Source organism: Leucoraja erinacea, chromosome 16 (genome assembly GCF_028641065.1).
Source record: "Leucoraja erinacea ecotype New England chromosome 16, Leri_hhj_1, whole genome shotgun sequence".
In the NCBI taxonomy this organism is placed as follows: domain Eukaryota; kingdom Metazoa; phylum Chordata; class Chondrichthyes; order Rajiformes; family Rajidae; genus Leucoraja; species Leucoraja erinaceus.
The window spans coordinates 19,685,799-19,699,355 of record NC_073392.1 but is presented as its reverse complement, the minus strand read 5'-3'; the positions used below and the strand labels follow the sequence as shown (position 1 = coordinate 19,699,355).

General features: G+C 40.1%; 1 protein-coding gene across 1 annotated transcript in view; it reads right to left on the bottom strand.

The window, feature by feature from the left end:
- Positions 1–2,046: 2,046 nt before the first annotated feature.
- sec13 (SEC13 homolog, nuclear pore and COPII coat complex component) overlaps positions 2,047–13,557 on the bottom strand; it is a 42,589-nt gene continuing 31,078 nt past the window's right edge. The window contains 2 exon segments of the mRNA XM_055647778.1: positions 2,047–3,366; positions 11,336–11,482. Of these exon segments, the coding sequence (XP_055503753.1) occupies positions 3,256–3,366; positions 11,336–11,482 (258 nt within the window). The 3' untranslated portion in view covers positions 2,047–3,255.

The window sequence follows — 13,557 nt, the reverse complement described above, 5'->3', positions numbered from 1 at the left end:
TTTCGTCGGGCTGCTAGCTGCTGAAGAATAATCGATCCGACTTCCGTTCCCGATTTTTTATTTTTTTTAAATCGCGAGACAATTTAATAATTATATTAAAATAAAAAGCAACTTCTAACGCCCTCAACGCCTACAACATGACGGATCGCAAGAACGGGACAAAAACAAGGGGTAGGTCGTCTATTTTACATATAAACTTGCTTCTTGGGATGTCTTTAATCTAATTTTACCTTGCGAAAATGTGATTTGGGCCCCATACGAACCGGCAGTGTTTTTCCTACCGATATGGGGTTAAAATTTAACGCAAATGCAACGTTCCAATCGATTGCTTTCCAGAAAAACCCACTCGCAAGATGATTTAAATGCTCTTTTTTTTGGACAATCATATCATTAGAGCATCTAAATCATCTATATTTTGTGTTATTGTCTATCCATAGTCAATATTTTTATACTAAATATCAGTTTAGCCCCATGAATTGTGCAAAAAAAAAAATTTGATTATATTGAGTGGATGTTTCTAGATTCATTTATGGGAATTAAACATTAAATTACTTCCATCTGGCATATAAATTCATGACAGTGAGATTAAAAAATCATGTTATTATAGTGAATTCTTGAGTGAATGGGATTAGTTTGTTATTGGATACTTAGGCTATTTAAAAAATATATCCTTTTCTTAAGAAATGAAATCTACAGGACATTCTTAATGGGAAAGTAGTGGGCAGTAAGGCATGTCATGCGTGGTTTGAAGAGCAAAAACTTGTAGTTTACAATGCCAAAATTGAAAAGTTGAGGAAAAACAAGGTGTACAGAGTTGCTTATTGGTTACAATCTGAGGAGTATGATGATGCTACTGATTATGATATGCCAATGTACCAGCTAGCAACTGATCTTCTCCATAAAGACTTGGTCTATTGCTAGAAATTGTAATTTATTTACCTATATGTTACGGATTTACAGCATATAATACAATAATATTAAAGTTCTGATCTTGAGAATATCACATTTTTGAATTTTCAAGGCAGTCTGGGTGTTTATTACTATTTCTGTCACAACGGTCAATTTTGTAATTAACTACAATTAGGTAACTAACTAATTATATGCTTTCATTTCAGGTCATCCAAATAAGATGTTTTATATTTGTTTCAGAATGCTTCAATGTATAATAACTGAAAATTTCATTCAGTTCTCTTAATTTTTAAGAAAGTTATGAGCTTTTGACTGTCCTCGATCACAGCTTTTGTGTTAAGTCAATGGAAAAGCAATAGGGAACAAGATGCTAATTTCCGAGTATGAAAATGGCCATAATTCTTTAATACTGAAGATATGAAAGTGAATTAGGTGTCAAATTAAAAGTCTTTTTATGCTTTATCTGATGGGATAAATTACAGACTTGATTTTTTTAATCTCAAAATGTTGTAACATTGCTACTATAACTATACCAAGCCTAGGCCTAGTCATCATCTGAAGAAGGATCTCAATCCGAAATGTCACATATTCCTTCTATCAGAGGTGGTGCCTGTCCTGCTGAGTTAGGCCAGCATTTTGTGTCTATCTTTGGTGCAAACCAGCATCTGCAGTTCCTTCCTACACAGTCATTGTAGTTCTGGGAAACACACCTTAAAGATTTATTGGATTTGAAACAAACGCAGATTTATATCTGTTTATATCTATTTATATAGATGGTGAGATGGTGGCGCCGACGATGGCTGCCACGGAGTACTGCTCCGTACTATAGTATACTACAGTACTATCTACAAAATAAACAAGTGCACATATGAAATAAAATTTCTGGGAGGGTTTTGGAAAATTAACTCTTGTTACCTTCTTTTAGATCTGTACTTTTGCTCGCATTCTTTCCAACAGTGATGAGGGATCAGGAAAATAAAACATCACATAAAATAAAATATAAAGACATACAGACAACAATTATTTTACAATTATGGTCCAAGTTTGCAAAGCATTCTTGACTCAGCTTATGCCAAGTCCTTTTACGAATAGATCATCATGCTGAAAAAAAAGCAAGAAAAACACATCAACAAGCAATAATATTGTATCAATTTATTTAACAATTCTATGTAAACCAATGAGTCAGCGCACCACAGGAAACAAGTGATAAGTATTCAAACCAAATGGCTTAATTTCTAGTCTTCGTAATGAATTTTTTAAAATCAGCCCATGCTCCTGTAAACTCCTGGAGTTTAAAGTCTGAATTACATGTAGGAAAAAATATTTATTAAAATGGACTTCAGACAAAGGTTCAGTCACACAGAAACTTAAACAATGCATTCAGTCTGGTCTGTCGGGGAGAAACGGGCTTTGAAATTGAAGTGTTGCAGTTACAGCTAGAATGCACATTATTCTAAACTGAAGAATGGGTCAACTTCTCTTTTTGGGCCTAACTGCCTGAAGTGCAGGAAAATCGGGAACTTCAACAGTCATTAGCTCAACTAAATCCCGGCATTTAAATTCTGGTAGATAAACATAACTGTTTTAAAATGTATGGCCAAGTCAGAGCATGCAGCAGAAAGGGTCCAACGTGGGGAAGAAATGTAACTGATAAGCAACATTTAGATGATAATGTATTTATTTTTAAAGGCAGGTGATACAATTTGAATCTCCTATAGTTTTATTGCAAGGCAACTTTCCTTTTATTTTTTAAAGGGGCTTGCTTTTCAATGTCTACAAATGCTACACTGAAATCAATTGACAGATACTGGACAGGAGCAATTCATGACCACTGACCAAGCAACATTTTACAAATTTTATGGGAAAAAAGAAACCATGTACTCACTACTCACAAACCAAAGGAGTATGCACTGGTTGCACTCGACTGGCAATTGTGCTGTCCTGGAGTATTTATTTTAAATTCCTCAAATGCTCTATTTCTGGAGATATGCTATCACACGGTGATAGACGAGCTAATGGTAGCTATGATATTTTAAATTACTGCATCACAGACATTTATTGAACTATTCCTTATAATCATTCCAAGGACAACCAATTTGGCCAAACAGCATCTCCTTTTAAAAACCTCTATTACTTCCCCGAAAAGCACCCTAAACGTGGCAATTATAAAGGGTCTTCCTTACACACCAATGACAAGTCCTTGTAGCAATATATTTTTTCCCACCCATAATCAGTCCAAGGATCCAGACACAAAACATTATGATTTTGTTCCCAGTTTTCTTGGAATCCATTTCATTTTGCCAAATATACAAGTCGGGCAGCACTCCTGCAGTGGTCCTTTGCCATTCACTGCTCATTCTGTTGGCCTTCTGTGACACTTGACACTGATCCCTGGCCTTTATTCACGTCACTGATGCAAACCCACTGGCCTTCCACTGATTCTTTCCACAAGCTGACCTGCAAAGACAAAACAGGAAGAACAACGTTTAAGGTGTTGGAATGTATGCGTTACACAGTTAGTGCTCTTTTTTTTAGAAACATCCATGATGTAAAGCAACTGTCTCTAATTTACACTGCCATGAAATGACATTTCATTTAAAAATTACTCTAAGCCACAATTTTCTCATCTTGAGATTGGACAGAGTGAACAATAAAGTGCCAATTAAAAACAAAATCTGCCATTCCCAAGATTGACATTTTTTTCCTAGTCTAACTGCTCTCGGGTGACAAAACCAAACTACATGCAAACGGGACCTACAGCCCACTGCATCCATGCTATCCATCAAGCACCCATTTACACAAAGTCCTTTTGATTTTCCTTGCATCCCCATCTGAGGTGCTAGTTACAGTGGTCAACGGATGTACCAACCCAACACATTTTAGCGAAATGGGAGTAAACTGGAGAACTAGTTGAAAACCTATGTGGTCACAGGGAGAACGTGCAATCTCCAAACAGACAGCATCCAATGTCATGGTTTAATTGGGATTGCTAGAGGTGTCAGGCAACAGTTCGACCAGCTGCACATTGCTTTGTCCTAATTATGCCGCCTTGAAAAGTAAATGAATGACAGATTCAGTTGCAAATGAACCATGTGGATGTGGGCAAGGATCAAGTATCGGCTAAAAGGCAGCTCTTCTTCATTAAATATATATTTAAAAATGAGGGTTAGAGTGACAATCTAACAGTAGCGTGGCACTATTGCACATATTTGCTTAAATGAAGTTAATTTCTAAATCGTAATTGGAAGATTTGATCCATCGGATGATTCTTCCAGCATATAAATTAGCCAGAAGAAGTGGCAGACCAGAGGACTGGGAGAAATTTAGAACTCAACAGAAGAGGACAAAGGGGTTAATTAAGGAGGGGGGGAGGGGGGGGGGGGAGAGTTTGAAAGAAAGCCTGTGTGGAATTTAAACATTGATTGTTAAAGTTTGGGTATGTAAAAAGATTAGTGAAGATGAATGTAGGTCCCTTACAGCCAGAGGCAGGTGAATTTATAATGGGAAGCAAGTAAATGGCAGAACAGTTAAACATAGAAACATAGAAATTAGGTGCAGGAGTAGACCATTTGGCCCTTCGAGCCTGCACCGCCATTCAATATGATCATGGCTGATCATCCAACTCAGTATCCCATACCTGCCTTCTCTCCATACCCGCTGATCCCCTTAGCCACAAGGGCCACATCTAACTCCCTCTTAAATGTATCCAATGAACTGGCCTCAACTACCCTCTGTGGCATAGAGTTCCAGAGATTCACCACTCTCTGTGTGAAAAAAGTTCTTCTCATCTCGGTTTTAAAGGATTTCCCCCTTATCCTTAAGCTGTGACCCCTTGTCCTGGACTTCCCCAACATCGGGAACAATCTTCCTGCATCTAGCCTGTCCAATCCCTTAAGAATTTTGTAAGTTTCTATAAGATCCCCTCTCAGTCTCCTAAATTCTAGAGAGTATAAACCAAGTCTATCCAGTCTTTCGTCATAAGACAGTCCTGACATCCCAGGAATCAGTCTGGTGAACCTTCTCTGCACTCCCTCTATGGCAATAATGTCCTTCCTCAGATTTGGAGACCAAAACTGTACGCAATACTCCAGGTGTGGTCTCACCAAGACCCTGTACAACTGCAGTAGAACCTCCCTGCTTCTATACTCAAATCCTTTTGCAATGAAAGCTAACATACCATTCGCTTTCTTTACTGCATGCTGCACCTGCATGCCTACCTTCAATGACTGGTGTACCATGACACCCAGGTCTCGCTGCATCTCCCCCTTTCCCAATCGGCCACCATTTCGTTGTCTCTGTACTGTACACTGACAATGACAATTAAAATTGAATCTGAATCAGAATCTGAATCGGATTTAGATAATAGTCTGCTTTCCAGTTTTTGCCACCAAAATGGATAACCTCACATTTATCCACATTATACTGCATCTGCCAAACATTTGCCCACTCACCCAGCCTATCCAAGTCACCTTGCAGTCTCCTAGCATCCTCCTCACAGCTAACACTGCCCCCCAGCTTAGTGTCATCCGCAAACTTGGAGATATTGCCTTCAATTCCCTCATCCAGATCATTAATATATATTGTAAATAGCTGGGGTCCCAGTACTGAGCCTTGCGGTACCCCACTAGTCACTGCCTGCCATTGTGAAAAGGACCCGTTTACTCCTACTCTTTGCTTCCTGTTTGCCAGCCGGTTCTCTATCAACATCAATACTGAACCCTGTACTTGTACATGTACTGAAACATGTACTTTGATTCTGTCTTCACTGAGGAAGACACAACCAACTTCCCAGAAATACTAGGGGACCGAGGATCTAGTGGAAGGGAGGAACTGAAGGGAATCCACATTAGTCAGGAAATGGTGTTAGGTAAACAGTCGGGACTGAAGGGAAATAAATCCCCAGGGCCTGATGGTCTGCATCTCAGAGTACTCAAGGAGGTGGCCCTAGAAATCGTGGATGCATTGGTGATAATTTTCCAATGTTCTCTCGACTCTGAATCAGTTCCTGTGGACTGGAGGGTAGCCAATGTAACTGTACTTTGTAAGAAAGGAGGGAGAAAGAAAACAGAGAATTATAGACCGGTTAGCCTTACATCGGTAGTGGGGAGTCGATTATTAAAAATGCTCTAGCAGCGCATTTAGAAAGCAGTGACGGGTTTTGTCAAAGTCGGGTTTTGTCAAAGTCAGCATGGATTTATGAAGGGGAAATCATGCTTGACTAACATTTCGGAATTTTTTGAGGATGTAACAAGTAGAATGAATAAAGGAGAGCCAGTGGATGTGATGCATCTGGACTTGCAAAAAGCCTTTGACAAGGTCCCACACAAGAGATTAGTGTGCAATAGTAGTTACAATACTGGAGAGATTTTAGTACAGAACATTAAAACTCCCATATACCCACTATTTCAAGTAGTATGGTGTTAATTTTTTCAGGAATTATTGCTCAAATGTGCAAGAGACAGTAGAGATAAATTCAAGTTAGGAATTAAATTAATTCCCAGATTCAACCAGTTTATATCTCAAAAATATCAACTTTTAAGACACAAAAATGTGATATGTGTTGACATAATGAAATCAAGAGGCAATTTCAAATAATTCAAAACATTTTCAAGTTTGTTGCTTTGCAGAGATGCATGTTTCACAGTAATAAGCAAAACTTTTAATGAATTTGGCATTAAGTGCTCTGAATGGCCATATTTCAGAGTGTAATGGTGGTTACTCTTGGTGTCCACCCTATTTTAGAGTAACCACCATTACACCACAATGGTAAATTAAGACCAAAGAACTTTCCAAGGAGATTGAAAATGTTCTAGTTTGAAGAACTCATTAGATGATGAAATGATGAGAAAGTAACGTTAATATCAAGGTTCTATAAAAGCTGCTGCATGCCAAAATTAGTGAATATTTTTGGTGTCCATCATCACACGCATTTTGCAGTAGCTATATTTCCATCAAATTATGTACTTGCAGTCTCTTATTATGTATGGACAATTACTTCCATAAAGTTTATTCAAAACATGAGAAAGAATTTACAAAAAATGAAGTACTGGAAGAAACAGAAGCTACTTTCATTTTGGTGCCCACCCTTGGACACTGTGTAACGCGCGTAACACACGTTTCAGTAGATAACAGGAATATTGCTCATTTGGTCACATACTCCATGTTTATAGCAAGAAAGTACATTTGTAGGCTGAAAACAGCAAAAGTGAAGAAATCAGCTATCATGCTTCAGAAAAAAAAGACTTTCTAAATTTCATGTAACGGTTGTTATGGCGGACACCAAACATAAAGTGTAAAAAAACGCATAGTTCCCAACAAGGAATTTTGTTCATTAATCAAATTTTCTCAAACTTCAAGAACTATCTCTCCCTGTCATGTACTGGCGCTGTGAGGGTTTTTGATTAATCTGAATCATGTTGAAATAATTTATTTGTGGACTTCAGTTGTATGTATGATGTCACATTTTTTGTACCCAGTATTGTAAAAACACACATATATATATTAACGATTTAGACGAGGGAATTAAATGTAACATCTCTAAGTTTGCAGATGACACAAAGCTGGGTGGCAGTGTGGGCTGCAAGGAGAATGCTATGAGGCTGCAGGGTGACTTGGATAGATTGGGTGAGTGGGCAGAAGCATGCAGATGCAGTAAAATGTGGATAAATGTGAGGTTATCCACTTTGGTGGATTAGGAAAAGGGGAGGTGCAACGAGACCTGGGTGTGCTTGTACATCAGTCACTGAAAGTAAGCATGCAGTTACAGAGGCAGTGAAGGCCAATGGCTAATGTGCGAGGATTTGAGTTCAAGAGCAAGGAGGTCCTACTGCAGTTGTACAGGGCCCTGGTGAGACCGCACATAGAGTATTGTGTGCAATTTTGTTCTCCTAATTTGAGGAAGGACATTATTACTATTGAAATAGTACAGTGTGGGGTCACCAGGTTAATTCCTGGGATGGCGGGACTGACATATGATGACAGAATGGGTCGACTGGGCTTGTATTCACTGGAATTTAGATTGCGAAGGAATTGCAGGAGAAATATTCCCGATGTTGGGGGAGTCCAGAACCAGGGGTCGCAGTTTAAGAATAAAGGGTAGAACTGAGATGAGGAAAAAATATTTTACTCAGTGAGTTGTGAATCTGTGGAATTCTCTGCCACAGAAGGCAGTGGAGGCCAATTCAATGGATGTTTTCAAGAGAGTTAGATTAAGCTCTTCGAGCTAAGGGAATCAAGGGATATGGGGAAAAAGCTGGAACGCGGTACTGATAGGGCCCCACTTTTTCTGCATAATGTGATAACCCAACTGTTTTATGACAAGTCATTTTGGCAACCAGCTCGCTATTACAGGTTCCATTTCTCAAATTGCCATTCAATTGAAGCTCTCATTCTCTTGCTCAGCACCATAATTGCAAGCTTAGATTAACCAACCTGTGAATAACTCTCCAGTAGCAAACTAGATTCTATTTTTGTCTGAATAAAATTTGTGTTTAAAGTGCCAGAAATGGTGACACGTTGCTGTCAGATTTTCATATTACCCTGGCATATTTTCTAATGCATTTGGCTGGAGAAATATGTCTTTTGGGTGATATGTGATCCTTGCTCACTTCCATGTTTTATTTGCAAAATCCTTTAAACTCTTCACTCATTTACTTCAAGATGGCACAGGCACACAGTTAGGATGGTGTAATGTGCAGCTGGTAGAACCACTGCGCTACAACTCCAGTACAACTACAATCCTGACCTCCAGTACTATGTCGTTTGCACATTCTCTCTGTGACCACATGGTTTCTGAGTACACCAGTTTCCTCTCACATCCCTAAATCATGAGGGTTCGTAGGATAATTGGCCACTGTAAATTGCCTCTAGTGTATAGGTAAATTGTATAATCTAGGGGAAATTGAGAGAATGAAAGAAAATGAAATGGGATTAGTGTAGGATTAGTGTAAATGGGTGTTTGATGACCAGCAGGGCTGAATATTAGGCTGAATGGGCCCGAACCATGCTGATCATCAAATACCCATTTCTACTTATTCTATACTAATCCTACACTAATCCCATTTTGATTCAAGAGCACTCAGTTAGGAAATGAATGCCAATGATTTGGGTGTCATTTAAAGATCAGACTTGATAATCTTGCTAATATCAGTCATCTACAATTTATGATTAAAAAACAAGCACAATGTTAAAAATAAATAAAATAACCTGCATCATAAAGGAGCCATTCAGAAACTTAACATGGGAGAAACACTTTAGTCAATAAAATGAAATGAAGTAATACAGGCACTACTTTGCACAGAGGATTGTTCCATAAACAGTAAATGGAATAATGACCAGATACTATGTTACAGTGACATTGGTTTGAAATATATATAGACATATTTGGACATCTTCCATTACTTTACAAATTTTACTATGTCCACTTCAAAGATAGCATCTCCAATAATGCAGTATTCCCTTCACACTGCGCTACACCATCAGTCTTAAGTCTCTTGAACTCACAAGGTGAACTCTTCCATATTAAGTCAGCAAAGGCACTTCCCAATATGATTAAATAAGCGAAATAGGCCAGATGAGCTCCAATGAGAAGAACTGCAGTTAATTATTCTTGGAAGTTTATATCCATGTTATTCTCTATTCCCACTGACACGCTGCTCAAAATTATATCTACAGCTGAGGGAAGAACAGTAATGAACTTGTGCTTCCCTCAACAATGCAATACCTCTTAACTGTCCAGATGAGCTGAGAGAGAACAACCAACTTTGAGAAAAAAAAATTGAAATATTTACAGACACATCAAATAGGCAAAAGATGCACATGGTCTGAAAGGGAAATACCCGAGGTGTCTTTCAAGGTGGTGTCTTTCAAGGTCAGCACCCGTCACCCATTCCTCAAAATGTGATTAAAACAACATTTCTCTACCCTCCCCATGGCGTAGTTTTTTTATACATAGACCATTAAAAAAAAATCAACTGTGGAACACAGAATTAGTTTCAATGCACTACTGACTAAAGACTTAGATAAGATTCATGGCATGAAATATGGAATGTTAAGCAAGACATTGATTTAGTGCACACATTTTACCGATGAAAATATCCTCACACACCAAATAATTAAATGCATGCTTTTGGCAGAATACAATTGAGGAAGTCTGATTGCCGTTGGTTCAATGTATCTCATGTATCCCAGCTCAATGAATTGAAGACAGAGTTATAGACGGCCAGGATTAAATGATAGGCTTGAAATTCAATTCAGGCACTAAGATTATTTATATGATATATACAATGTCAGATCAGTCAGAGAGCATTATGGACCATAATCTAAAATCAAGGTAACAATTTGAATTAGATCTGAAACATAACTTTATGATTAGATTCCAAAAGTCAAATCAGTCCAGAGACCAGTTTTAAAACGGTCACAATCATTGATATATAGATAGATAGAAGATAGAATCTTTATTTGCCACACGACCAGGGTTGGTGGTATTTGGGTTTGGTACATGATGGTACACTACTTTAATCACATTAACACTAATAACAACACAGATCACAGTAATAAAGTGCATCCATACTACATCACAAATCACAAATCTCACCAACAATACATAGTGCAAAAGAACAGACAAAGACCATAGACAAGACACTGTATACATCAAAAGTCTTTAATATTGACTGTTATTTGAGGGAATTGGGTGTTCTTATTGCTGAGGGGAAGAAACTGTTTTTAAAGCAGGTGGATTTTGTAGCAAGTGACCCGAGGCGCCTCCCTGAAGGGAGAGACTGGAAAAGGTGGTTTGCTGGATGGGAGGGGTCCGGGATGATTTTTATTGCCCGTTTTGAGGTACGTTGGAGGTAAATGGAATGGATTGAGGGGAGGGGGGAGTTGATGATCCTGGAGGCCTTGGAGACAATGCGCTGTAATCTGTGTAGTGAGTGACTGTCAGTGTTTCCGTACCAGACTGTGATTGAGGAGGTCACAATCATTGCATAAATTCTCAGGGATGCTCTAGCAGTGAATCATATGGACACATTTTCTGGGTGGACCATGACTATTCTCTGAAGATTAGAATACGGAGAGGAGTATGCAGTCTGGGTGCAGGGAGGATGTTTTTTTTCTGGCTAAGGAGCCTAGGAGGTTTGAGGTAGGCCATTGAAGACTGAGACCAGGAGAACTATCTTCATGGAAAGGAATGGGGAACCCTCATTGGAGAGCTGAGGAGGCTCAGTCATAGTATTCATTCAAAACAAATATAAAAAGATTCATGAACATTAAGGGAATAAAAGGGTGAGGATATTACCGGAAAATGGCACGGGGAGATTAGTCATAATTTGGATGAATGATGGAGTATGCCCTAGGAGCCAGATCGACCACTCCTGCTCAATATTTTAATATTAGAGCACACACGTCATATCCAAGCAACCATTACCTTGTTGTCACCTCCAGAGACGGCCAAGATATTCCCAGTGATGGACCAGCTGACATGCCACACGACGTCGTTGAACTTGTGCAACAGTTTATGCGTCCACACATTCCCAGCAGGGTCATCGCAAATCCAGATAAAAACTCTGCCATCCTGTGAGGAATAGAATAATAATAATGGAATCTTATGGACAGATGAAAGCTATTCAGCACATGAGTGTGCAGACTCCAGAAGAGCTAGCCTCCTAGCCTTTTCTACATAACCACGGAGGTCTTACCTCAAAGTATATATCCAGCTTCCTTTGAAAGTTAATACATATTCTGTTTTGCACACTCTCTCAAGGAGCTTATTAAAGCAATTTACCATACAACACGTAATTCTGTGTCCGATCATTTTCTTTTTGCAATTATTCAAAATCAATGACTTTTAAAGCTACTTCCCAGACCCAATACTGGGAATAAATTCACTCAGGCATCAAACCATCAGTTTTACAGCCAAAGATTTGAATGTGCAAATTTAAATCAGCACAGATTGGATTTCAATACCTCTGCTGGCAAGTTAAAGTACTACAGGGTGAAAGACAAATCAACAGCAGAAAAAAACAAGATAGTGTTAAGTAACACCTCATATAGGCTGTGGGCCGAGGACCTTTTTCGTTCAAGTTAGTGACTCAACTCACGGAACTACCTGAATTTGTAACATATTGTCTAAAAATATTATATAAATCATACCTGAAACTCATCAAAACCAAAACCTGCACATTTTTTAATTAAATATGAGAAAAACGTCCAATTTTCCGAGTAGTAATTGTCCAATCAATGCACGTTTGACATTGAGGTCGGACGCAAATTGACCAATCCCGCGCTTTGTTTTATGGTCGCTAGGCAGCGAGGACCCTGGGATCATGGCTGCCTCCTCATTACATCAAAACAATAACAAGGTTTCTAAGGAATAAAGGTAATGCTAACCTTCCTGATCATTTTGTTTTTCAATTGATTTATCTTTATAAAGTTATGATGTGAAATATTAAATAAAAATGATAAATACAAATGTAGAGCTAGGGTTAGAATTAGGGTTAGGGTCAGGGTCAGTCGGTCGGTCGGGCGGGCTTGTCGGTAGGCTGATGGTTGCTGTGGAGGATCGGTGAGGATGTCGGCTCGCCAGTGGGTCGTGACAGTGGCCGGGCCGCCGGTGGATAATGAGAGTGGTCAGCCGGGTTGGGCCGCTGGTGGGTCATGATAGTGGCCGGGCAGGGTCGGCCTTAGGAGGTGCGGGGCCCAATTGGGAACAATTTTGGTCAGCCCCAGGTTCCCAGCCAAGGTCTGTCAGCCCTGTTATTTAGTATATATTATGAAATTGTACACTGAGGTGCTATGGATTATACACTGTCTAAATCTCACCTGCTCTCGTCTGACTGGCAGTACCTCCGCTGGCTTCCAACCTTTACAACTGTTAATTACCATTAAACTGCATTATTCCACACGTTATTTAACAAAGGTTTACTAATATTCTGTATGGGCTCTGCGGTTTCAACCAGCTCCTTGCAATCAATGTTTCAGTCTGTGGTCAGGGAGAATGTTGTCCCTGTAGTTCCCTCCCGATGAGTGGGAATGAAGGGCGAGAATCGGAAGGCCCTGAGGTTGATGATGGGAGGGAGCGGGGAATGTGACCATTGTCACTGCTGCCACGCTTTTGCTGCAAGACTGCTCCCGGCAACTTCTCAAACTTCAGCCTTGTGAAGATGATATTGACCACTTTTTTCCGAAACACTTGTTAGTTACTACATGTACCAATCGCAGCAGCCGGTGGATGGTGTGAGTGGTCGGTCGGCCGGTGGGTGCTGCGAGTGGTCGGACAGCCGGTGGGTGCTGCGAGGGATCGGTCGGGCTGTCGGTAGGCCGGTGTTGCAGTGAGCGAGCAGGCGGACTGACGGATCTGGCTCTATGGTGGTGCTGAAGGCGGCCCGAGCAGAGCGGAGGGCTGTGCTGCTCCCCACCATCATCACCACGATGATCCAGAAGGGCATGCTGGCCGAGGTGGACGTGCTGCGGGGCCACACGTACGGAGCCCGCAGCCGGTCCCAAAGCGGCTCCAGCTCCAGCTGTGGGCATCACTGGAAGGGGGGGCGAGTTAGGGTTAGGTTTAAGGTTAGGCATTTTCCTGACAGTGGAAGATGCCTTAGCCTTCCCCCAGCCTGGCACTGCCCCAGTCCCACTATGGCCGTGACC